General features: G+C 41.6%; 2 protein-coding genes across 5 annotated transcripts; one reads left to right on the top strand and one right to left on the bottom strand.

Moving 5' to 3' along the window:
- Positions 1-481: 481 nt before the first annotated feature.
- lrrc10 (leucine rich repeat containing 10) lies at positions 482-3576 on the bottom strand. Its single transcript, XM_074634144.1, has 2 exons — positions 3322-3576; positions 482-3094 (listed from the first exon to the last, which is right to left on the bottom strand). The coding sequence occupies exon 2, from the start codon at positions 2952-2954 to the stop codon at positions 2112-2114; it is 843 nt and encodes a 280-aa protein (XP_074490245.1). The 5' UTR covers positions 2955-3094; positions 3322-3576; the 3' UTR covers positions 482-2111.
- A 5291-nt stretch (positions 3577-8867) lies between these two features.
- cnot2 (CCR4-NOT transcription complex, subunit 2) lies at positions 8868-22294 on the top strand. Of its 4 annotated transcripts, none has more exons than XM_074634134.1 (15): positions 8868-9101; positions 10630-10758; positions 10847-10940; positions 11165-11312; positions 11444-11626; positions 11781-11860; positions 13571-13696; positions 13925-14049; positions 14199-14316; positions 14677-14833; positions 16138-16199; positions 16587-16636; positions 16743-16843; positions 18573-18717; positions 20838-22294. In XM_074634134.1, exons 2-15 carry the CDS (start codon positions 10642-10644, stop codon positions 20922-20924), a joined length of 1593 nt encoding a protein of 530 aa, XP_074490235.1. In that variant the 5' UTR covers positions 8868-9101; positions 10630-10641; the 3' UTR covers positions 20925-22294. The 4 variants fall into 4 exon arrangements, with proteins under 4 accessions (XP_074490235.1, XP_074490236.1, XP_074490237.1 ...); XM_074634135.1 differs by having other exon boundaries at positions 8869-9101; positions 10868-10940; XM_074634136.1 differs by lacking the exon at positions 13571-13696 and having other exon boundaries at positions 8869-9101.
- Positions 22295-22351: the final 57 nt, after the last annotated feature.

The following is a 22351-nucleotide window of genomic DNA, read 5'->3' as shown; positions in this document are numbered from 1 at the left end:
CAAAGCAACACGTCCGAACATGTAAAACTGATTGAAACAGCACCTTTTTAACACAAACAAAAAGACTGCTTTAGGTTTAGGCAACAAAACTACATCTTCTTTAGGTTTGGGCAAATAAAACAGTTAAGTTTTGGGAGAAACATTGTGTTTTGTCTTAAAATAAATACCAACTCAAAGACAACTACACATTGTTGGTTTCACATGGGATGCGAATTCCGGTCTCCTGGGTGAAAGCCCTGTGTTTTGACCATTTAAATAGATGATAAAACCTATTAGTGGGTGTAGCAGGCCCCTATTGACACACATCTATGGGGCTTATAGTGACTGATAACGCCTATTTAATAGCCTGAACAGTCTAATCGGCTGAGTTTGTGTTATCATTGTGTACTACTGTATATGAGATCCAAATCTGAGAACTTTCATGTCAAAATGTTTGGTTAAACACATGGAAAACATAAATTTACTTCAAACAGATTGTTTACTCTTATAATATTTTATATTGATAAAATATAGGTTATGAGTAAAATCAGAAAGCATTATGAAAACAAACGATTATCCAGTATGATATGATGTCCATTATTACACCTGATTGTTGTATCAAATTGTACCTTTACAGTGACAAATACATACCTAGTCTATTACCTCAAAATGATCAGATATACGAGAAGATATTAAACCGATTTCTTTCTCTGAACACACTTGCACTTTAGATAAAGTCATTACTGATTTTACAGACTAGAAAGTGATTTACTGTTTGTATCATTTTTATATTATCCTGATAAAATCCTCAAAAAAATGATTGAGTTAAACCAGGAAATCTTGTCAAAAAATGATAAAAGATTCATCAGAATTTATCAAGGGTGATATGAAATACACGTTGAGAAGAACCAGACCAGTACAGTTTTTGCATTTACAGTGCCCTTTGCTGCAGACAGCTTATTGTAACACCGAGAGTGACCGTGGAATGGAAATCTAGCCTACAGTACTGTAAAATGCAGTTTGTGACGTTTTTGGATTTCGGTGTGCTAGGGGGCAGTGCAACTGAAACAAGACGTTTGTCGTTGAAGTGCACTGTACCGCATTTGAAGGCTAAAACAGAATGACGTCTTCATGTGTTCGTAGAACCTCTGGGATTACATAAATTTACAATACAGCAGTTGTTTCTAACAAGAGGCTGAATCAAAGCTAATACAGTAGTTCAGTGTTCCTGTTGTGTGAAATAATCACATTTCCAGTAAAAGTTAATCTCCTTTTTCTACAGTTTGTTCAAAAGGATTCAGAAGGCCTAAAACGAAGCATTGTGGACTGACATTTGATCCTGTTTACAGAACATGTTCCCGGTACGCTGAGGAGTTGGAAAGCTGCATTTACGATCTGTTTCAAATTTGAACCTCATGGCAATGATATTAAGGCCCATTAGCAGCCTTTATTCAAAGCCACAGCCCCAATCTATCAGATGAATTATGCATTGGTCTGGATAAGGAGTGCACTAATTGACTTAAATCATCCATCACTTGTATTAAAAACCTCACTGTATTTAGCCTCAGTGGGTCCAGATAGTATCTCAGACTCTGCTGGAGCAAGAATGTGTGCAATGAATCCTTTTCCTTTTCTCAGTCTGCCATATTGACCAGCTGCATGGCCAGTTTCATAGAAAAGTGTCCTGCATACACACAACTAATATTGATTAAGTAGAGATGCATGCTTGCCAGTACTGTTTTGATCCCACAGATGTCCTACAGCCTGTACAATTCTGTAAAATCCACAAAATAGTTTATCTCTTGAATTATAAGATAAAATAGTTCATTTTGAGTGACAGAAAGTTTGCTGTTGATGAAGATTAATCACAATTTACAATGTCACTGTTGTTGCAGTGAATCATTTGAAGGCAAATACAGAGTTTTACTAAGTTGAATATTAATATAGTAACCAAAATTATTAAACAGTTTTTATTTCAGGATTCAAATTCACTTTTTTTACAACTTATACAACAACATAACTTTACCATATATGGACAAAATGCCAGCAGGCTGATGTACAACACACCACTTGGCGTTAAGTGTTCCACTTGAACGTCATCCTGTGTTGCCGGGCCTCGCCGCGGCTGAAGGTCACTTTCCTTGACCCTGAATGTTGTGCTCCTCCTCGGGGTGTACCTCCTCCGTGACCTCTGCTGTAGTCTCACTTGCTGCTTTTGACCCATCGTCTTCCTGCTCGTCATCTGAGCTCTCCGCCCACCGCCCGACTCTTCGGACTCCCTCGCCCACTACCGGGGCATTAACGCAGGGGTTGTGGTCGTAGATGACAAGTTTCAACCCCTGCAGGTGAGACAGGCCTGGGAAGTAGCGTATTTTGTTCCGATCCACATCAATGACAGCGAGAAAGTGCATTTCCAGCAACACGGGTGGGAACGCTGCCAGCTGGTTCCCAGCAAGCCAGATACTTCTTAGCTCCTCCAGCCCTCTAAGCTCTTTTGGTAAACTCTGTATCTGGTTATAACCGAGGTGCAGGGTCTTGAGATTAGAGAGCTCACAAACCACCTTGGGGAAAAAAGTGAAGCAATTAGTCTCCAGCCACAGAGTATTCAGTTCCTTGAGCTCGCTCAGTTCTCTGGGGAGGCTGTAAAGCCTGTTGTTGCCCAGGTAAAGGATGCTGAGCTGGGGCAATCTGCAAACAGCTGCAGGGAGCTCTTCGAAGCAGTTGAAGTCGAGGGCCAGGAGCTGCAGCTTCTTCAGGCCCTGCAGCTCAGCCGGTAAGCTGCTGAGATTGTTGTCACTCAGGTAGAGCTTCACCAGCCCATCAAAGACGCAGGCAGCAACAGGCAGCCGACGCAGCTGCCGACTGCTCAGGTCTAGAGTTCGGTCAAGGGGCATCTCCTTCAGGTCCCCCACTAGGAAGCGTTGACAGCGCTCTGAGGGAATGAAGGCAACGACGCCTCGCATGGCATTACCCATCTTTCCCAGTCTCTGACACACTGCTGGTCCTGAACATCAATTTAGCGCCAGACAAGGGTTGCAATAGGCTGTTGGAGTCTTCACGTAAATTTCATGGCATCCCATTAATGCTCCTCCACCGCCCCTCTGGAGTTATTGATCTTGAGAAAAAAAAAAAAAAAGTTTGCAACAATGTAATGCGTCTTTGTAATACTGCATCAGCATATGAAGCTGCATGTAGCAGTAATTACATGATTATGATGCTGAATTACACCCTTTGATGCGACACAAGCCATGAAAACAACAATGAAAATAAGCATCACCAACAAGAAAACAGGAAGCATAATAAGCGTAAAGATGATCATAATGGGAATTGAAAAACACCTACTTTCCAGTGTTTTCCTGCTGATGCCCATGACTCTCAGCATCTCCTACAGCAAGCCATTTGTTTATCCAACTTAATGGTCTGAAAACGTATTGTATTCCCTGGGCAGATATTCCCCAGTGCAGTCCTCTCACTCTCTCTCAGTGGCTCTGAGCTTTGCCCTGACTTTCATGGCGATAGCAACCACTAGCTACTCTCTCCTCCCCATTGGTGCCTAATGACTTTCCCCCTTCTTCTCTGAGATGATAGAGGTGAGAGAGAGAGAGAGACAGGGAGGGGCAGGGTGCAAAGCATAAGAAGCGTGTTGAGATGAGAGAGCAGCTGAGGTCATTTACATCCCGTTTTAATCGGCCCAGACGCAGTTCTGGGACTGTGCCACCGGGCCAGACAAGTGGGCCTGTGCTGTGGAATAATCTGGAGAATTTGTCAGTGTGCTCAGGGAGAGTTTGGCTCCGACTCAGCTTGGGTGATCATTGGGTGATTTTACAGGGAAGGGAATTAAAGTTACTACTGATGTTGATGGCTCTACAGCGTCAACGGCACATTTGAACTGCTTAAACATCAAACATTGTGAAGTCAGGACTTCAGTGCCATAACCATAAGCCAAGCAAATAACCATACGCAAATGCAGATGCTCATGTTTGAGTTTTCCACAGTCATATCGTTTGTCCCCGACTGACTTTACTGTATTCCAGAGACTCTAGTAGGTTCAGTTTTAGAGTGTTCTAGTGATACAGATATCTCGTGAAACTAGAAAACCTAAGGAACCCATTGGTACCGACCATGTCATGCTACCACCATGTCGGGAAGGAGGCTAAATAACGCTCCAGAGTTGGGCTAAATTTTGATGAGGAAAAACTGTCATGGCCATTTTCAAAGGGGTCCCTTGACCTCTGACCTCAAGATATGTGAATGTGAATATGTGAATGAAAATGGGTTTTATGGGTACCCACGAGTCTCCCCTTTACAGACATGCCCACTTTATGGTAATCACATGCAGTTTTATGCATGCAGTATAAATGTGTTATTTTCGCCTATTCTAAAAATGATGTATCTGAATATTTCTGCATACTGGGGTCCCTAAACAATTTTGAATTACATAAATTGGGTATCCCTATAAAGCTGAGACTCTTGTGGATCTAATGAGCCCAACTGTATTCATGTGTTAGTCCCCATAGGAGACATTTCATTGACCTCACTGTATAAAATGACCTGTGGTGACGTCTAGGATAATCACAGCCTCATGAAACTTTACAACCACAAACTAGAGACCTAGAGCATTCAGAGGATGGATGGATCAAACTAGAGACCTAGAGCATTCAGAGGATGGATGGATCAAACTAGAGACCTAGAGCATTCAGAGGATGGATGGCTTTCCTAGCTAGATTGACAATGAGGGGGTTTCTGAGCAGTTTACACAATACAAGTGCTCGCCATCCAATCACCGAAAAATGCAATTCTTGCAGAAATCTCCAAATGTCAAAGGTTTTTGATCCCAAATCACAGCATGGCTTTTTCTACGGTGTTCCTCAAGGTCTTGCTGTCTTAATGTGGTATTATGGAGGGATTATTGATCATTTTGATCAATTCTAGAGTGGATAAAAATGGTAAAATTTAGCACCAAATCTGTATAACAAATGGTATCAACCTAAAAACTGCTGCAACAACTTATGAGACATAATAGAGCATGGGGATGACCATCAGATACTGCTATCATCATGTTCTAAACCCTTATACACTTTCACTATTTATTTTAAATGATTAATTACTTAATTAATTCATGTTTATTTCTGATTTATGTCTAGAACAACTAGACACAGGGCTGAGCTGCATCTCAAATTAATCTTCAGCTTCCCAGCTTTCAGATGATGTACACCACTTCCATGTGACATCTACTGTTGACCTGCTATCTCCCCCTAAAGACCCCCTGGACCATCTGGACCCCCTATTGTGGGTCTCAGAGGGTTAAAGCAGGATATCATTTATTATTTATCATTCTTGAGGCAAGTCTAACTCCTGAACTGCCGAGGTGTGATCTGCCCACGCTATCTTGCATTATCTTCATTGGGGCTATTTTCCAACCAGATAAAACCGAGAAGGAATTTAATTTTCCTTATCAGAAAAGGATAACGGTTGTCTGTTTTCACTCACTGACAGACTGTTTTTAGCACTTGTCCTTCTCTTATCCACTGCCTGGGGGGGCCTCATACGGGCAACAGTACAACCCACACCGAGCACACAGAAAGAGACATGTGACTGCCATAATAAACCCTTTTCATGGCACACATTTTGATATGTCATACTGTAGGACAAGCACAGGTGTAATTAATTGTCCTATTAGGGGATTACTGGAGCACTTCGTGTAATGATGACATCATTAATGTCATCTTTGACCTGCTTTTCAAAATGTCTGCTTTAAAAAAGGCTAATTATTTCTTGACAAAAAATTGTGTTTCCAAAGTTAAGAAAGACCCTTCAAGTTCAATCATAATAGCCATAGTTACCCCGGTGCAGGGGTCAGCAACCTGCGGCTGTTTAGCCCCTCTCCAGTGGCTCCCTGTGGCTTTGACAAAACATTATGTAGAAATGAATAATGGTTCTTTTTTAACATTTTAACTTTTGTTAATTATTGTTATAGGCCTAAAGTGATTATTACATTCTCTAATTGCACAAATATGTAGCCTATACTAGGGATGCACTGATACCAATACTGGATCAGATATCGTGCCGATACAGACTGGATCGGATATTGGTGACAATGGGGCCGATCTATTAAATTCAATTCTATGTTTACATACTATATACATTATATACTGGATTTTAATTCCTATTTAAGTTTTGAGCAAATTTGCTGCTGCATTAAAAAGGTTTACACTTTCATTGTAATTCCTGTTAATTTTGAAGAAATTTTTGCCAAGTTGCTGGTGTATTATTTATTATTTTAATACTAAATATCAGTGCACCAAATTTATGTTATGTTATCTATGTATTTATTTGTTACATTTTGTATATTTTTGGCATCATTGGGCAAAAATTCCATAATAACCTTTCAGCATATTGTAATTCAAGTGTTCTGAGAGAAAACTAGACTTCTGCTCCTCCTCATGGCTCTGTTTTCAGGCTTTAGAACATCTAGCCCGGGACGGGAGACTTTGACCAATCACAGGTCATTTCAGAGAGAGAGCGTTCCTATTGGCCGGTAATTGGCGTTTCTTCACCAGATTTTAAAATGGCGGCCGCGTCAAAAACTTCCTCATTTTACAGCTAAACCGTGCACTACAAGATGATTCTGAAAACATCTGAGGAGAGAAATAGACATTACAGTAACAGAATATTGATTCATATTTGATCAGCGCTGCCTAGTTTGACCATTTGGTCGGAGTTTGAGAGTGATTGACAGCCGGCTCTCATAGACGGCAGCTGGACAGCAGACCTCAGATCAGCTGTTACTGCTTGTTTTCCTCCGGTCTGTGAAATCTTGCAGATGCCGTTAGGAGCACCGGAGGACACAGAGGAACATGATTGTTTTCAGGTTACCTGCTTCATGCACTACTGTCACGATATAACAACAGTTTTATAAATATAACTTTTTTAAATCATATTTGCTCCAATCTCGCCTACTTCAGCTTTAATCAAACACTGGTATCAGATCGGTACTTGGTATCGGCCGATCCCGAAAGCCCAGGTATCGCTATCGGTATCGGGATTGAAAAAATTGGATCAGTGCATCCCTAGCCTTTACACTGAATGATATAAGTTTTAACATTTCAGTAAACTAAACTGTGTGTCACAGCCTACGTACGTCTACGGCCTCGGCGCCGATCCTCAATAGCGTTGGCTAGTCTTGTGTTTCCCTAGCTGCAGTAGGTTTCCAAATCCAAAAAAAGGAAATTCTTGGAGGAAAATGGAGAATTTAATAGTGCGTGGACAGATTAGTTGGCTTTCTGTGGCGAGAAATTAGCAAACAACAAAAAAAGTGATTGTAAGACATTTCCAGAACAAACACACTGGAAGCTCCTGCTGCAGAGAGCTTCCAGCCAAATTTACTCAAGACCATTCTTCAGTGTCCTGCCTCTGGTTTGCATCTGGGTCCTCTCTGCATTAGACTCAATAGGTGGTGCTACCTTCATTATGAGGCTCAAATATGTTTTGCGGTTCCAGACAGATTTTTAAATTTATTTTTGGCCTAATGGCTCTTTTGATAGTAAAGGTTTCTGCCCCCTGCCCTAGTGGCTGATTCTAAAATCCAACCAGAAAGTTAACAAGTGGAAACGCTGTGGTCACTCCAATCCAAATATGGTACTAAAAGGACATGTATTTCACTAGTTAATAGGGTACCAGATTTCAACAAACCAATTGTGGGACAAAGAGTATCTTTGTGTGGGACAATGAGGGACACGTTATTAAGGCTGAGAGGTAGTCTATCATTTTGATTTAATGTCTATCTAACTTAAATAATAAACATTTCTATTCTGCACCTCATCTTGTAACATATGCTTTACCCGAATGCATCCTGAAATCGGCACATCCCTTTTTGAGTTAAACGTTTCTTGTGAGACTTACCTGAACTGTGTCGCTTCATGTCGTATTCCACGAAATGAATTGAAATTGAAAAATAACTGTCAAATTAATAATTAATGAATTAATAATTATAGAAAAAAATTTGGTAATATTATTATTGATAATGAACCTATCCTTGTATCAAATATACTTTAACTACATAATAATAATAATAGTAATAATAATATTATTATTACTATTATAATGAGTAAATGATAATATAAAAATATAAGATACATGCAAAGTAATGATTGAGATAATAAAGAAAAATGAATAGAAAATTAAAAAAACATAAAAACATGTAAAAAAAAAAAATACACATTGAATAAAATGTGTATGAATAATAAACACATACATGTTTATAAATCTGCATGCATCAGCAGCGATCATGGTCTCTGGTCACACTACTAACAGTTTGAGTGTCCTGCAAATGAACCTTAATTAGACTGTTGGGCTCCTGTGAACCCCAGAGCCCCCCCACTGCTGGGAGACTATCTGGCCCCAGATTTGCTGACTGGTATTTTTATTAAACACAAATAAATGTGAGAATATGCAACATGTAAGCTGAAGGTCATACTGTACTGCATCAAAGTACAGTTTTGATACGGGGCGCCTCTTCACGCCAGAACATCGAGATCAGAATAAGCCCTTACTATGTTAGCTGACATTGTGTTTTAGTGGTGCCTCCTACCAAACTCGTCATTGATACAATGAACCAAGAGCTTTAGGGGCCCCTGGAGTTGTCTGACTGGTGGGCCCAGAGAAAACTACTACAAACATTACTGTGGTACCAATGTGATCACAGTCTTGAGGAAATGAGTTCAACAAATCTGCATAATGTGAATATTTTGACATTCCCATTAAAAGAGGCCTCCTGTGTAGTGAGTGCAGCTGCAGACAGCACAGAAGCCTGTTGTCAGAATGCAAAGACACGTTGTGATCACAGGAGGGAGGTAGAGGCTTCACACTGGCCTCCTCATCCACATTCACTGCTAAATCAACATCACATCTCCATGTTTTTACTTTTCTTGCTGTCCTAGGTGACTGTTCAGCAGCCTGTGGAACTGATGGAGTACACTGTCTGACATGTAGAGTTGTGTGTACGGAAGTGGTCAGCAGGTTGGAGGTTGGAGGTCAGAGGTCAGAGGGTAAAGGCTATCCCTCTCTCCACTGAGAATACACACAGCCATCTTGGATCTAACGTAGAGAAGGAAATTGATGCGGTGAGGATGTTTCACTTCTTTTCCCTCATATTAAATCACTTCGTTTCACATTGAAGCCTTCAGCATGAGCGACTTATGTCGCTGATTTTCTCCGTTTCGAGACGGACTGAATGTGGAGAATGTGGAGTCTTTAGCTCCAGCACACTGGAGACTGCTGCTAGCTGCTCAGCTAGCTGCTCAGCTAGCTGCTAGCTAGCTCAGCTAGCTGCTAGCTAGCTCAGCTAGCTTCCTGTAGCTGCTGATACTACTACTACTGGTGGAGGTAGAAGGAGTGAGCCGAGGAAACGGACAGCTGACTGTGGCTATATTCTGTCAGAGATGGCTCCATTCCTGCCGTATAGTGGCTGCTGCCCGGTAGCTCAGTGAGGCTGTATGTTGTGCTACTGAGCTGCTTGTTACGGCAGCCCGCTGCGAGCTCACATCAAGCTAGCTAAGCTAAGCTAGCTAAGCTAACACAGATTGGTTAGAAGCACTTAGCCCGCTAACGTTAGCTCACTCCACTAGTGTTGGCTAACTAGCATGCTAGCATTGCAGGCTAACTAGCATGCTAACTAGCATGTTAGCATTGCAGGCTAACTAGCATGCTAGCATTGCAGCATCTCAACAGTGTTAAATGAGGTAACTATTGGTCATTTAAGACCTACTAATACAGCCAGTAGTTTAACAGGAAGACAATGAACATTAGTTCTATTGATGTCATACATGATGTTCTGGGTAAAATGAATACTTTATTTAGTTCTAGAAGTTCTAGATGTCCTTCCATTGGACGTGTACATCCTGATAAAGTAGACACACTGTGCTCCAAACTTTGTTTCAACAACCCCAACATGCCAAATATGTCCCAGTGATTTACAGAGAAATGAGAATAGATTATGCATCCAAAGTGTTCCATTAGATTTAAAGGTGCACTCATGAAAGATCCTGTCCTGTGTGTAATAATCTGATGAGATCTGAGTGTTGTGTAGTGTCAGTGAAGTGCTGGAACAACCAGATGCAGATTAAATACAATACAGTGCTCTCATTTCTATTGTCAAAATAGTTGTACAACATTGAAACAACTGAAGGTGAAACTTAGGAAGATTAATGGAGACATTTCCAACATGAGGTTTTGAAGAGAAGTCAGTGTATTTAGATTAGAAAAATCGAATTGCGATTACTTTTGACTGATTTTGCAATTGAGATATGATTTGCGATATGAGAGAGAATCATTATTTTTACTCCATTATCGGGGATCCGTACTAACAAAGATGTTTTCTTTAGTCAGTAGAATATGATGTGTAGGCCAGGACATCTCTGCAGCATGACAGTATTTCATTTAAAATGCCATTTTGACACACACTTTGCCGTTAACAAATATTGCGCCTCCTGTGAAAATTGCAGTAGGTCATATTGCGACTTCGATAAAATTGAGATGAATTGTGCAGCCCTACTTCACTGTGAAATTGTATCAGTGTTCGTCCAGCTCCTTACCTCTTGCCAGACTTCTCTCCCTTGCACATCTTTAACAGCAACTCTGCTCTCTCTTCAGGTGACAAAAGGCATGTTTGGTGCTAGAAAGAAATTTGTAGAGTTCGTCGAGGTAGTCGACAACGACTTCACTGATGACAGCATGTACTACAGCCAGCCGTCGATGTTCCCACATCGGTCGGACAAAGATGTGAGTTTTGTCCACATATCTGCACACTTCTGTCATTTCTTGAGTTAACACCAGAGGAGACGTTTTCTAGTCATCTTACTCTTTCTAGTCCTCAAATGTTTTCCTTCAGATGCTGTCCTCTCCCTCGCCGTCGTCGTCGGGTCAGCTCTCGCAGCTTGGTGCAAGTTTGTACGGTCCACAAAGTAAGTGTTTTATTTTCTTTCTACAGTCCCTCACATAGCAGGACGTAGTATATTTGGAGTAAAAAGAAATCTTAGTGTGTGAGCATGAGTGCAGTTTAGCTCAGCAGGTATTTATGGGGAAATCTTGCTAATAAAACCTGAAAGTTTGAATGTTGGACTTTTTGCAGTTGAATCTTCTCAGGGTTGTGTCACAGTATTTGTTTTTCTTCTGTGTCTTTCTGCAGGTGCACTCGGCTTCTCGGTAAGAGGCATGGGGAACAGTACGCCTCAGTTAAATCGAAATCTAACGCAAGGCACACAGCTACCAAGTCATATCACCCCTACGACGGGGGTCCCCACCATGTCCCTCCATACCCCTCCATCACCAAGCAGGTGTTTATGAAGGCAGACTAAGTTTGGACGCATACTTGTGTGGATTAAAACAATAAATGATACTTGGAAATAGAAATGACACAGTTGACACATTTAAACCCGCTAAATCCGACCTGCTGATGTTTTAACAGGGGGACATTGCCAATGAACACAAGAAACATGCTGAACCACTCTCAGGTCAGTCAAGGCATCGGGATGAGCGGCAGGACCAATAGTATGGGCAGCTCGGGGCTGGGCAGCCCCAACCACAGCTCGCCCAGTATCATCTGTATGCCCAAACAGCAGCCAGCACGCCAGCCCTTCACCATAAACAGGTAGACGGACCCTGCATTAGTCACTCGTCCTTGTAGAAATCTGCTGTTCTTTGGGTCCTCTACAGTTCCTGATAAAGACATTTTTCATTTTAGGGAAAGTCAATGTTTGGATGCTGGCCTTATCTTTTGTTTGTGTGTTCTTTTATCTATACAGCATGTCAGGGTTTGGTATGAACCGCAATCAGGCTTTTGGGATGAACAACTCATTATCAAGCAACATCTTCAATGGCACAGGTTAGTGTGTTTAACCCAGGTGGGTGTACCAAGGGGTCATTACACACTCCTGTGTTTATATTGAAAATGAAAAAAAAGCAATTCTACAGAAGACACAGTGAGAATTACATTTCATAAATACACCTTGCTGCCCAATAGTTAAAAGGATAGTTTGGATGTTTTGAAGTGGGGTTGCATGTACTTAGTCAATGTATTACTAACAGTAGACACCAGTTTGGAGAGACAGACAGGAGTACTGACTCGGGAGCAAAGGAATGTCCTGCTGTGGACGGGGCCGGCAGCAGAACATATTTTAGCCTCCTAAAAAAAAATGCTATTTGTTTAAGTGTTCGCTATATTTAGAATGTTTTCACCGGTTTATCTTGCCGTCAGACAGCCCTTTCCGACGGGGAACTGAACTGAAAGTGAAAGTTATCTATGCTCTTCAAAGCAGCCAGACTCGGTATAGATAAGTTTCCCTTTCAGTTCAGCTGCAAATTGGAAAATATTCTAAATATAACGTTAGGGCTGCATGATTACGGCCAAAATGATAATCTTGATTATTTTGATCAATATTGATATCACAATTATTTATCACGATTATTCTGTGATTTTAGCGACAAAATATTTTATTGCACTTTCACATTAAAATGCACTGTTTTCACTTCCATGCTGTGCTACAGCCCTGTTAATGTACAAATTAGGGCTGCTCGATGTTGGAAAAAACTGACATTGCAATATTTTTTCCTGCTATATATATTGCAATATGAAAAAATACAGGAATGTTCACCCCACCTCTTTGTTAGCTACATTTTAAAGTTAAATGCTTCAATCTGGAGCACTTCGAGAGCAAAATGAGCAACATTAAGAACTGGATAAACTATTTTATGCTCTTAATTTAATCATAAACACATTGGTTGTATTGATAATATCTAGCCAAAAGTGAAGCCAAAACATCTGGATCATCGGCTGGTGGCTGGCTGTTAGTTTAGGAAGCCCTTGATTTGGTTTGCAGCAGAGTTTTCTATGAGCAGAAAGCACATTTTAAACGTCAATATCGCAGTCGTTCATTTAATTGTGGTAAGCCCAAATTGTGATCACGATTAATATTAGATTAGTTGTGCAGCCCTATATAGCGTACACTTAAACTGATTGAGTTTATTTAGTTGAGCCTCTGTTTTGCTGCCATTCCCGTTCACAGCAGTACATTCCTTTGCTTCTGTGCAGTAACTCTCTATTGTCTATCTACTTCTTTAAACTGGGAGCGTGCCGACTGCCGTCTACTGTAGGTAACCTCACACAACCCCACTTCAAATAATCCAAACTATCCTTTTAAGACTGAGCTTTTGACATGACCAAGAGGACCTTGATCACTGTAAAATGCAGTGAACAGTGTCTTGTTGAAGGAGGAAGCACAACTACTTTCAGTTGCAGGCAGCACAAAGTCAGAATCTGGATATTTTTGGGTGAAAATTTGTAAAATGAATATTAATATCAGGAAAAACTGTAAAGACAACAACATTGTAACTATATATCTGACTGCTGAAACAGACGGTGAGTACCTATTGTGTTTGGTCAGCAGTTATTACCTAGGGAAGGGCTATTTATTCATACAGATACAGGGTAATACAATTACACTATCAAGTTAATAATTGCCACATTATTACACAGATAAATTGAGTTGAAGGTGACATTACATATTACAAGTTCCTAACCTTCCTATTACTGCAGATGGGAGTGAAAATGTAACGGGACTGGATCTGTCAGACTTCCCTGCGTTAGCAGACAGAAGTCGGAGAGAAGGGACTGGAAACCCAACACCGGTGCTCAACCCACTGGCTGGACGGGCTCCTTATGGTAGGCCATTAGGCCGGAGAAAGTGTCTCATTTTTACACACATTAAGCCGTAGGAAGTAGGTTTCCCTAGGAGAGGACATAAATAACTGGGTTCATAATACTAGTCAAGGCTTTGTTTTAATGCACATCCACGGAAACAAGACTAGTTTATGATGCCCGTTTTTGTGATTTATTGCTCATTACACTTTGGGGAATTATAATCTCTACTTCAATGTGTTCAACATCAAGTTGGCATGGTGACGAAGCCATCAACTGAACAGACACAGGATTTCTCCATCCACAACGAGGACTTCCCTGCACTGCCCGGCCCAAACTATAAGGACCCCACGTTGAACAACGATGACAGCAAAACTGTAAGTGTGAGCCACTGACGACCCTCCAACACAATCTGGCAGCATGTCTCTTTGTGGGGGTCGAGGTTAAACATCAAAGATAGTTATTTATTATGAATTGACATGTTCTGTTTTTCCGCGTTTTAAAACCTGTTCTCTTTGTTTTTTAGAACTTGAACTCCACAAGCAAGAGCACATCCAATGCAGATGGGCCCAAGTTCCCCGGAGACAAGACGACCTCAGCACAGAACAACAACCAGAAGAAAGGGATCCAGGTGTTGCCCGATGGTGAGACCTCTCAGCCAATCGTATCGCTCCAATTCCACTGAGACATCCCTTCTTAATCGCACAACTTGGGTGAGGCAGTTGGGCTCTCTACCCTGCATTTGGGGTTAGATAATTATTGGATAGGCCGCAGTGAGGAAACCAAAAGAATATGTTCAGTATGATACAGACCATCATCATCTTTCCATTAGTCTGTCTGTGACCATCACTTGTTAAAAAATAATTGGCCTGGTTTGCTCTCCAATGCGTGCACAAAGTGTGGGTTAAAAATATGGAGGTAATGTATTTGACAGTAAGTATTAACTGTAGTTCACAGCCCAGTCTCAGCGGTTTGCTGAACTCTGAATTCTCCTGCTGCTGCAGGTCGGGTGACGAACATTCCCTTGGGAATGGTGACAGACCAATTCGGCATGATTGGCCTGCTGACGTTTATCCGGGCGGCAGAGACTGATCCGGGGATGGTCCATCTGGCGCTAGGAAGTGACCTCACGACACTGGGACTCAACTTAAACTCACCAGAGTAAGACAGCTGTTCTACCCTAAGTACAGTAACCGTTAGGGTTTCATTAACCAGTAGGAATATGTCCAACAAATGACATTTATAAATCAATAGTCCAGTAATGAGACTCAGTCGCCCATTTAAATGTTACATGACCTATTGGTGCCTTCAGATGGGGTGGTGTTTACGAGATGAGTCCATATGAACACCCCCCTCTTATCGTATTCACAACCTCGTAAGTGGAACATTTCTAAAAGCTCCAAGTTCACGAGTTTGTGACGTGATTGTTGACGTAGTCAGAAATGGCGGAGGCCATGGAAGTCAATTCTTCAATACATAATAAGTCAATATATTGTAATTTTAGTTGTATATTGTTTTTCTTCGTAATTTTATATGTCTGAGGAAAATGTTGATATTCCCAACGGCCTCATCCTTTTCCTCTGTCATCATGTCTTTGCATTTCCTGCATTATGTTACCCACTTGCTAGCTTGCTAAATTGTTAGCCTCTGTGGCTTCTAGACACCGACAGTAATGTTAATATTGCCGTTGCTTAGCAGCGGTGTTCTCACGACTTGACCATTTAAACGCCGAGCACATCATGTACACGACTTCCCGTGTTGTAAACACGAGCTCACCAGTTTCATTTGAAGGCACCACATAATACATGTTGCTGGCACATATGGTTACCATGGTTACAATAGCATTTGCCCAGCTTTCCTTTGCAATGGATACATCTTAGCTAAACTCTGTCGTTGGTCTGCACCAGGACTACTGGACCCCTTACACTGGGACAGATTTGGCTCTTTGCTGGCATAAATAGACACCTTTAGCAGTATAGTCCGAATATTTTGAAGCCAAGCAACCATACTTTGGGTCCAAATATCCAATTTAAACTTAGTATACTTGTTTTGTTTTTACACCACAACCAAGTTCTGACCTCAGTATTGTAATTACCAGTGGAGCAAATGATGTTTCACACAACAATACACAACCTTTAGCCATTAAAGTAGCAAACTTAATGAAAATGGTGCCGTAGCACTACTAGTTTCATGAAGTCCATGATTTGATGTGATGATTTTCAAAGTACTCAAATATACAATGAGTTTAATCATCTGGCTCAGAAGTAGCAGCTTACAAGAAGGACGACGCTCCGCTAGTGGAGTTTCCCTCCCGTTGACTGTGTTTCTGATCTCATTGCATTAGTTTGAATAGTTCTAGTTGTATTAGTTTGTACTGTTCCTGTTTTATCTCAGATGTCTTATGCAAATGTTCTGTTCTGATGTCCATAGTGGCGAGAACTTACTGCAACTCTCTTTCCTGACAGAAACTTGTACCCCAAGTTCGCCTCTCCTTGGGCCTCGTCGCCATGTCGACCTCAAGACATCGGTAAGACATTAACGTGAATTATGTGGGGGAGGACATTTTAATCTTTCATTTAGTGATCGTTTGGCGGTCCTGATTAGCTTTCAAGATCTGGCAAAGTCGGAGCCGGTCTGAAGACATTTCTATGATGACAGACAGGTTGTTAGGAGCCAGGTGAAGCCTCCTCATCTGGCTGGCCGCTACGATGTTAGTACCAAACAGCTGCTAGTCCATTCCAAGAGGGGACGTACTCAATAAGCTATGAGAGCTGATCTCACAAAACAATCACATATGGTAGTCATTGCATCATGATATTTATGGTGTAAAAAGAACACGAGTCCTCACATCTCAAGTCTTCCAATAATATTCGACGTATGTTTTAGTCACTCTGACTTGTTTTTGCCTCCTCAGACTTCCACGTTCCATCTGAATACTTAACCAACATCCACATAAGGGACAAGGTAACTATGTGCTTCATAACAGTTACGTAGTGAGCGGCTGCAGCCTTCAGGTAGTATATGTGGGTACAAAACTAATCCTCCTTATTCTTCACTGTCCTGCCTCCAGCTGGCTGCAATTAAACTGGCGCGATACGGTGAAGACCTGTTGTTCTACCTGTACTACATGAACGGAGGAGATCTGCTACAGCTCCTGGCAGCAGTAGAGCTGTGAGTACTGAACCAAATGTTGTCCATCATTACTCCAAAAGGTCTCATTGATAACATTTTTATATTTTATATATTTTGATATACATTTTATAAAGCTTCTGATTGTGAATGAATCATTTAAAACATTTTGACGGGTCCAAAATGAATGTTTTGTTTGTGGAAGATGTCCGACGTTTGGTTCCCACTTCTAACAACTTGTGAGACAATAGTAGAATGACGTTGGTCTCACGTGTCTGAGTCTCACTCCACTCCACCATAAAATACCAGGGCTGGGACGATACACCTATCTCCCCATTTCATACTATCACCATACCTGGTTGCCGATTTGATACTGTATGTATTGCGATTTGATGTTGCGATTTCTTGTGATTTTTTATAACTTCTTTAACACTAGACCATAGGGAAACCGTTGAATCATACACTTCTAGGGACTTTTACCTTGGATAATCTCTAAATGAATCCAGTAAAAATGTTTGATTTTCAGCATCAAACAAGTCAGAGATGTCCTGAATTCAAATATATCAGGATCATTATCAGGAATTATTTATTACATATTTTCCAGCAACCACAAAATCAAAGAATAAAGACATTTCCCTCACAGATTAGTGGTATTTTCTTTTTAATTTATAAGGGACATGTAATGTTTTATACTTCTGGTGAATTTAATCCATCAATCTGATTTCCATAGATGTATTTTGTAGATACAGTTCCCTTTGTTAACACCTTATTTTGGAAAGTGGACGTAGTCCCACGTGTCTACTTCCTCTAACTTCTCCAAGGTGGTCTCTAGCTCTCCCGTCAGCTCCGTTCTCTTTATCCATCCATGGTCAGCTCCATCGGGGCCGTTTCAATGCAGAGAACACCAATGTCAGTATCTGGGTGCTCTACAGTTGTAGCGTCAGCCCATTTGACCACGGAGATGAGAGCGAAGGCCGGCTCCACCGCCACGTTACCGCCATACCATAACGTTTCCTGTCCGTGACAGAGTTAGCATGCAGCTTTAGCTCTGCTCTGTCTAACTCTGCTTTTCCTGCAATGTGTGAAACCCAAAGTGTTTCCATCCTTTACTGGATGTGTAGTGTTTACCACGCTGGATTTAACATGGGAGGGTGCAGGTCGTATCCACGAAGACCCTCCAATGTTTTAGACTTTCTAGTTTCGGCTCGCTGAGGTTTGTTTTGGTTGACGGATACGGAACGGATATGACGTCACGTAACTCAGACTACCACAATAAAAGCGGTAACTTCCTTCTACCTCCACATAGACTCAGATGAAGCAAAGATATCGATTCTGTCATTAAAACATCTATTTCAAAATCTTAATTAAAAAAATCGCGATACATAGGTAAATACATTTTTTTCCCACCCCCATAAAATATGCAGGTTGTGCAACAAACTTGTAACTGCTTGTTGTGAAGTCAATGCAATGGAACGGGGGAGGGAGACATCTAGTGGCTGAATGTTATCAAGAGCACCTTTAAGTTCACACTGTAAATAGTTTCCATTGAAGTTTGATCATGTTTTTTCTCCATGTGGACAGACCTTTTCAAGTTGATTTGAAGTTCTACTAATAGACATATTTAAGTGCTTGGTAGGCCGTCAGTAGCTCTCCCTCTTTAGAGTGACACTTTGATTCATGAGGGTTTTGAGGTTGTAGGGGTTAAAGTTTAGGTCGGTCACTTGGATTCTTCCCTTTTGTCTTATTCCTTGTTCATGACTTCACCCTCTAGCTTCAACCGGGACTGGAGGTACCACAAAGAGGAGCGGGTTTGGATAACAAGGGCGCCGGGCATGGAGCCTACACTGAAGACCAACACCTACGAGAGGGGAACCTACTACTTTTTCGATTGTCTTAACTGGAGGAAAGTAGCCAAGGTAAGACCTTTGTCTTTCTGCTGCCTCTTTGCACTTTACCTACCTGAGGTCTGTACTACGAAGCAGGATTAGGAGTTAGTGAGGTAACTTCAGGGTTAACCCTTCAGGGTTTTCAGTCCTACGACGGTGGTTCACTTCCTACCGGGGTAGATCACCATGGTAACTGATGCTGAACAGCTAACCTGCTCGGGAGCAGGTTATGTTCCAGATAAGAGATCAAGAATATGCTCGTATAAAAGCACCGCCTACTGACCAATCAGAGCTCAGTGTGGTGATCGTATGATAATATTACACAAATATGAAGAAGTTACAGTCATAATCAGACTAAAAACAACACAGTTTAAACTGACAGATGTAGGAAGGACATCTGGATTAATGCTGTGGGTGTTTACCGCTTTGAATTATGTTTTTATATTTATTTTTACTTTTCTCAAGTCCGTTTCACACCGCCGGAGACGGGACGCAGCTGAAAGAAGGCTGAAATAGTCATACACTCCATATCATTACCAAAGAGCATAATGAAGTGTGGTTTATTCATCCTGATCAGCCATAGCATTAGGTCAGCATGGGCACCCTGACCGGTCCCCATACTCAACAAACTGCTCCTCACTGTGTGTTCTGACACCTTTCTATCAGAACCAGCATTAACTCTTTCAGCAGTTTGAGCTCCAGTAGCTCTTCTATTGGATCAGACAACACGGGCCAGCCTTCGCTCCCCACGCGCATCAATGAGCCTCGGGTCTGACCCTGTCGCCAGTTCACCTTCCTTGGACCACTTTTGGTAGGTCCTGACCACTGCAGACTGGGAACATCCCACAAGAGCTGCAGTTCTGGAGATGCTCTGACCCAGTCGTCTAGACAGCTCTATCTGGCCCTCGTCAAAGTCGCTCACATCCTTACGCTGGACCATTTATTCTGCTTTCAACACAAAGGTCAAAGTTCAAAATGTTCACTTAGTGTCTAATATAACCCCCCCCCCACTGCCAGGTGCCATGGTAACCAGATAATCCATGTTATTCACTTCATCTGTCAGTGGTCTGAATGTTGTTAATGTTATGGCTGATCAGTGTATATTACGGCTAATGTGTCTAAACACATATTTCCTCGTTTCCTCTCTCCTCGCATGGTTCCTTGCGTCTCTCCATGCATACCTGGTGGGAGGGACTACGATGCAAGTGAGGGAAACGGGGATGGAATTAAGAGACTTGGGATGTACCCACAGGGTTTTCAGTCCTAGGACGGTGGATCACTTCTTACCGGGGTAGATCACCATGGTAACTGATGCTGATCACCTAACCTGCCTGGTTATGTTCCAGATAAGAGATCAGCTTGTATAAAAGCACCTCCTACTGACCAATCAGAGCTCAGTGTGCAAATCGTATGATAATATTACACACATATGAAGAAGTTACAGTCATAATCAGACTAAAAACAACACAGTTTAAACTGACAGATGTAGGAAGGACATCTGGATTAATGCTGTGGGTGTTAACCGCTTTGAATTATGTTTTTATATTTATTTTTACTTTTCTCAAGTCCGTTTCACACCGCCGGAGACGGGACGCAGCTGAAAGAAGGCTGAAATAGTCATACACTCCATATCATTACCAAAGAGCATAATGAAGTGTGGTTTATTCATCCTGATCAGCCATAGCATTAGGTCAGCATGGGCACCCTGACCGGTCCCCATACTCAACAAACTGCTCCTCACTGTGTGTTCTGACACCTTTCTATCAGAACCAGCATTAACTCTTTCAGCAGTCTGCACTCTCCGAGTGCCATTCTAGTTTGTCTAATATTATAGTTTACTCTTTGTTTGTATAATATGCCGCTCTGTTGACAGTTGGACTTGTCCATGTCTGTGATTGGTCAGATACTGTAAACACCGCCCCGTTCATGTGAGCACGCTCATAACCAGACTGAGAAACCCTGGGTTGATAACCAGCGTCGTAGGACCGCTTAGCTTGATCTCGGTTGTTAGGGTTAGTGAAGCCAGATAAGGAGAAGATACCCTGGGTATGTTGAACCTGCTTGGTAGTACAGGCCTCTGGTGAAATAGCACCAAGTTTTACTGACTTTTGTTGTGGATTAGAGCTTTAAATTGTGTTTGCATCTCTAAGGAATTTCATCTGGAGTACGACAAGCTGGAAGAGAGGCCTCACGTGCCAACAACATTCAACTACAACCCAGCCCAGCAGGCCTTCTAAGGCCCGACCAGTCCAAAGGGCCGCAGCGGTTCCTGCACACGACACCGTTGTCCAGGAGGGGCGCCGCGGTTCACACAGCTCGGTTTTTATTCCTCCAGGATTTGGCTAACTGACTGCGGGGGTGTCGTCGCCACCATCAAAACTGCCCTGCCTTTCCAAAATTACATGCTGCCCAAAACACCAACACTTGTTCTGTTTTTATTCTTTATGTTCCTCCTGTTTTTTTTTTGTCTTGTTTTGAGCAGGGTCTGTGTTATGTTTACGTCTCTGAATCTGAAGCCTGTTTTCTTTTAGAGAGGAGGACTGACGTTGTGGCGCAGGACAGTGACAGAACAAGGTTTACGCCTCGCCGAGTGTTAAGAACAGAAAAAAAGGCGAGGAAAGTTAACATCCTCAGACGAAAATGAAAGGGTGAAAGAAATGCAATGTTTATTGTTGCACTATATTTAGTAATAAAAGAACACAAAATTTGTTTGTGATTTTTTTATGTGAACACTCCCTGATGTTTTTTTTCCTTTTTTGTTTCGGGGATGGGAGTGGGGGGGGGTTCATGTAACTTTCCCACATGCATCCCTTTTCTTCTCATCCTTTTTTTCCTGCTTTCCATTTCCATTGATTCCAACCTCTGAATTTGCACCACCAAACTGTTTCCTGTCTCATACTCCGTTTGTCCCTCTGTCCGTCTCTCTCTGGGAGTTCTGTGCCAGTTCAACATGGACACAAATCTGGGAGACTACTTTGGTTTCCACAAATGTGGACAAATCCTCGCAGAGGCTAAACGGCTACACGACTTTGCTCCAGAGCAAACAAAACACGTTCCGGTCTTTGTTACAATTTTGTAAGAAATGTGTAAATTTTGTTTCTTTGCATCACATAAATTAGTATATGTATGTACGAATGTGTATATATGATTGCTATATATATATATATATATGTATGTATATATATATATGACATCTATTTTGGAAGAAATTTTGCCCTGCCTTTTACCTCGTTTTTATGAGGTGAGCATGGATGCAATATGTGGACGCAACAGGACATTTCTGGATCTGCTGGACAGGGTGTCACATGGCACTGCGGGCACTTACATCAAAATAATACAAAATTAAAATGTCATCTAAGGAAAGGCCTGATTTTCAGCCACAAACACAAAAACAAGAAAAAAATAAACACGGCGATCGTCCCCCAAGTTTGGAGTCCAGTGCAAAAGAAGGGATGTATTTCAATTCCAGCTGTGTGAACAGCAGTGAACAGCATTTCATAGGAAACGGAAAAATGACAAATTGAGAAAAAAAATCCAGACCAATCTTGTATTTTCTGAAGTTCAAAGCTTCTTTTCTTTGTATTAAAGCAGAAAAGGCTTTCCTGAACCGCTGTGTGTGTGTGTTGTTTATTGCTCTTATTTCAACAAATCAGGGACCCCTCAT

Source organism: Sebastes fasciatus, chromosome 4 (genome assembly GCF_043250625.1).
Source record: "Sebastes fasciatus isolate fSebFas1 chromosome 4, fSebFas1.pri, whole genome shotgun sequence".
NCBI lineage: Eukaryota > Metazoa > Chordata > Actinopteri > Perciformes > Sebastidae > Sebastes > Sebastes fasciatus.
Note: the sequence above shows the minus strand (reverse complement) of the source record. Positions and strands in the feature narration are given on the sequence as shown.